This window comes from Cystoisospora suis, assembly GCF_002600585.1.
Source record: "Cystoisospora suis strain Wien I chromosome Unknown contig_1034, whole genome shotgun sequence".
NCBI lineage: Eukaryota > Apicomplexa > Conoidasida > Eucoccidiorida > Sarcocystidae > Cystoisospora > Cystoisospora suis.
This window is the reverse complement of record NW_027153835.1, coordinates 1-3526: the sequence shown is the minus strand read 5'-3', so window position 1 is coordinate 3526 and position 3526 is coordinate 1. Positions and strand designations below refer to the sequence as shown.

General features: G+C 37.2%; 1 protein-coding gene across 1 annotated transcript; it reads right to left on the bottom strand.

The window, feature by feature from the left end:
- Positions 1-828: 828 nt before the first annotated feature.
- CSUI_002453 (uncharacterized protein) lies at positions 829-3264 on the bottom strand (the record flags this gene model as incomplete). The annotated part of the gene is made up of 4 exons (XM_068062654.1): positions 3235-3264; positions 2388-2561; positions 1559-1669; positions 829-936 (listed from the first exon to the last, which is right to left on the bottom strand). Coding segments are annotated over exons 2-4 (384 nt in total), but the record flags the coding sequence as incomplete, so codon positions are not given.
- Between the last annotated feature and the right edge of the window lie 262 nt (positions 3265-3526).

Here is a 3526-nt window from a genome sequence, read left to right as displayed (position 1 = left end):
TATATATATATATCTATATATGTATATATATATATATATACATATATATCTATATATATATACATATATATATATATATCCCTCTCTCTCTCTCTCGCCATAGACATGCAGATGCACATATGTGTATACATGAATATGAGTGAAGGAGGAGTGCGTTCACCTTTTCATAGAGAGAGACGGTGGGTCATCCATACACTTCATAAATAAACGTCCTACACGTCTGTAAATACATACATACATATCTACTTACATATATATATATATATAGAGAGAGAGAGCTTATGATACACGTAGGTATATATATATATACATACTATTAGATATTACTTCTGTTCAAAGACAAAAGACTTAGATAGCTCGACAGACAGACAGACAGGTAGATAGACAGATGGATAGGTCAAAGACGGGCAAATAGATATGAGGTGGAGACTAGCATAGAGGCAGAGCGAAGGAGAGAGGGGAGAGAAGAAGAAGAGGAAAATGAAGGGAGACCGGAGAGAAGCGACGAGTGTATGACAAATGAAAAGGCAGACTCCTTATTCTCTCCACTACAGAAAAGATGGAAAAAGAGAAAAAGAAAGAAAGGCCAGCATTTCCAGGCACTTCTATAGCGGGTCTAGATATCTCAAGAAGAAGAAGCCAAAGAAGAAAAGATGAACAGAACCCCTTCTGAAACAAGGCGATATACTTGAGAGAGGCAGTGTACATACACCAGATGAAGAACGACGCATACACAGGAAAGCTGAGAAAGAGAGGAGTCGAGAATGGAGCAACAACAAACAACATCTTTCTGTCTCCTTTCACATGAGAAGAGAAGTATAGATTTACCTGACAAGAAGAAGAAGAGGCTTTTCTCTTAGTTAAGAATTCTGCAAGAGATCTTTTCAGCTGAGAAATTTCTTCTGTCTTCTCTGCGAGCTCGAGAGTTAACGTACCCTACACAAAACAACAGAAGAAAGAAAAAAGAAAGAAAAGAGAAAGAAAGAAAGAAAGTAAGAAGTCTTTGTCTACCTAGTTACATACATGCATGAAATTACATGAATATGTGTATATACATATTTAAAAGTGTATACAGAGCAAGAGTATAGATATAAAAATGAGACAGACGAAGGAACGCTTCCTATGTAAAAGTAACCCTACAGATCGAAGACAACACACAGATATCTCTCTTCAATCTATCTATCTATCTTTAGTCTTTCTTTCTTTCTTTCTTCCTTTCTTTCTTGTACCTTTCGTTCATTCGTCTCTACCGCGTGATCGTTACAGACAAAGAGAGAGAGAAGAAGAAAGAGAAAGTACGTCAATCGATCTGTCTCTCTCTTTGCGATCGCATACATTAGGAGTATCTATCTATCTCTTTCTCTCTCGCTCTTCTCTCGGTAGATAAGACGTTATCTAGACCAAGAATGATGCATGCAAAGGAAGGCCGTTGTTCTCTCTTTCTAGAAACGAGAGAGAGAAAGACAGAAGATGAATGAAAGGAAAAGAGAAGAGGAAGAAGAAAAGAGAAAGACACCATTATGAAAAGTTGTCTTTCGAGCCAAGATCTTCTTCTTACGGTCTTTTCGAGGAGGAGTTGCCGCTCTTCCTCGAGTTGAACTGCATGCGACGAAAGAGACAAACGTCTCTCTTCATTTTCTTTCTCCTTCTTCTCTCTTCTCTCTCCTTCCTAAGCGAAAAGAAACACAGAATTGAAGAAGAAGAAGACAGAAAGGAAGGCAAGTTAAAAGAGAACATCTTGAAGGCCTGATATCAGAAGAAGAATGCAAGGAAACACCAAAAGAGAAAAAGAAAGAACAATACAAATCACCTTTCTTTCTCACTCTTTCTTTCTTTCTCACTCTTTCTTTCATCTTCTTCTCCCTCGCCCTCTCTCTCTCTTTCTCTTTCTTTCTATGTCCATCGAATCATCTCACAGAGCAGCAACGAGAACGCCTTCACATACAATCCATCCCTTATAGGATACATACATATACATACCCATACATATATACAGCTACACATAGGAAGAGGAATACGTCTGTCTATATATATACAGATAGAGAGATATACACATATAGGTCTAGAGACATGCATGACTGCCTGGATTGTTTATGTGCAGTGACCTGTGATGGATCATATGTCTCGAATTGCCTGTGTATTTAGCTGCTTGCCATCTACAGACATACACATACACACCCCATCTATCTTTAATCTATCTATCTTTGATCTGTCGATCTTTCATATATCTCCATAAGCAGCGATATACATGCTGTACAGCAGTATAGAAGAGCCAGATGAACAAAGGAACAATAGAACGAAGCATCGAGAAAAGAAAGAAAGAAAGAAGAGGAAGACGAAGAAGAACTCGAGAAGACACCTAAAGAAAGAAAGAAAGAGGTGCTTACCTCCTTCTCTTTCATTCTTCTCTCTTTTTGTGAATCTTCTTCTTCTTTTTCTTTTTGATCTTTTTCCTTGGTTTGCAAGAGAAGAATGTTTAGTTGAGAAGAGTAGTCTTCTATCTGTAGCATCATTTGGTCTTTTTCTTTTTGATCTTCTTCTTTCTCTTTCATCAATAGCTCCTGAAGAATATCAGAAGAAAACAAAAGAAGAAAAGCAGAGAGCCACAGATAAAGGAGGGCTTTTCTTCATTTCAATCGAAACTGCTCCTCTTCTGCCTTCTTTAATCTACCTATCTATCTTTATCATTATCTTCTTCTTCTTCTCCTTGTCTCTTTCTTTTTGAGACAAAGTCTGAAACGGAAAAGAAGAAACTCCGACGCATCGCGTCTCTTCTTCTTTTTCTTGCTTTTCTCTTTCTTTCTTTCATTCTCACGTAGTCGTGTATAAGAGAGCAAAAGCGATCTACCTTTAGTCTGTCTATTTGTCTCTCTATTTATCTCTCATCTATCGGTCTATCTCCCTAACCTAGAATGAGCAAAATGAAAGAAACAGAGAGCGAGAAAGAAAGAAGGAGAGAAAGAGAGAACAAGGAGAAATGTATGAAGGAGCGAGAGAGAAAGAAAGAAAGAAAGACCAACTAAGAGAGAGGAAGAAAGAGCAAAAGAATATGAGGAAGAAAAAGAAAGACGTTTCTATAAATGTGTGAAGTAGTTCGAGTAGTGAGAGATAGATAAAGATAGATACATTAAAGATAGATAGATTAAAGATAGATAGATTAAAGATAGAGAGACTAAAGATAAATAGATAGCGCCATGAATGTCTGGCTATACTATGCCCCTCCCTTGCTAATACCTTTTGAATCGAGAGGTCTTGAATCTTCGTCTCCAGTTCCTTATACACAAAAAAGGACAAGGAACGAAAGAAAGAAAGAAATCCAGACAAAGAAAGAAAATGCAGACCGAAAAGACAACGAGAACAAGAACAAGAAGAAGAAGCTATCTATCTCTTACAGCAAGCCATGCCAAGGCCACCATCATAGACGCACATAGACACACTCCAGAGAGATTTCCGATAGATTAAAGATAGATATAAAGATATATATAGATAGATATAGATAGATATATATAGATAGATATATATAGAT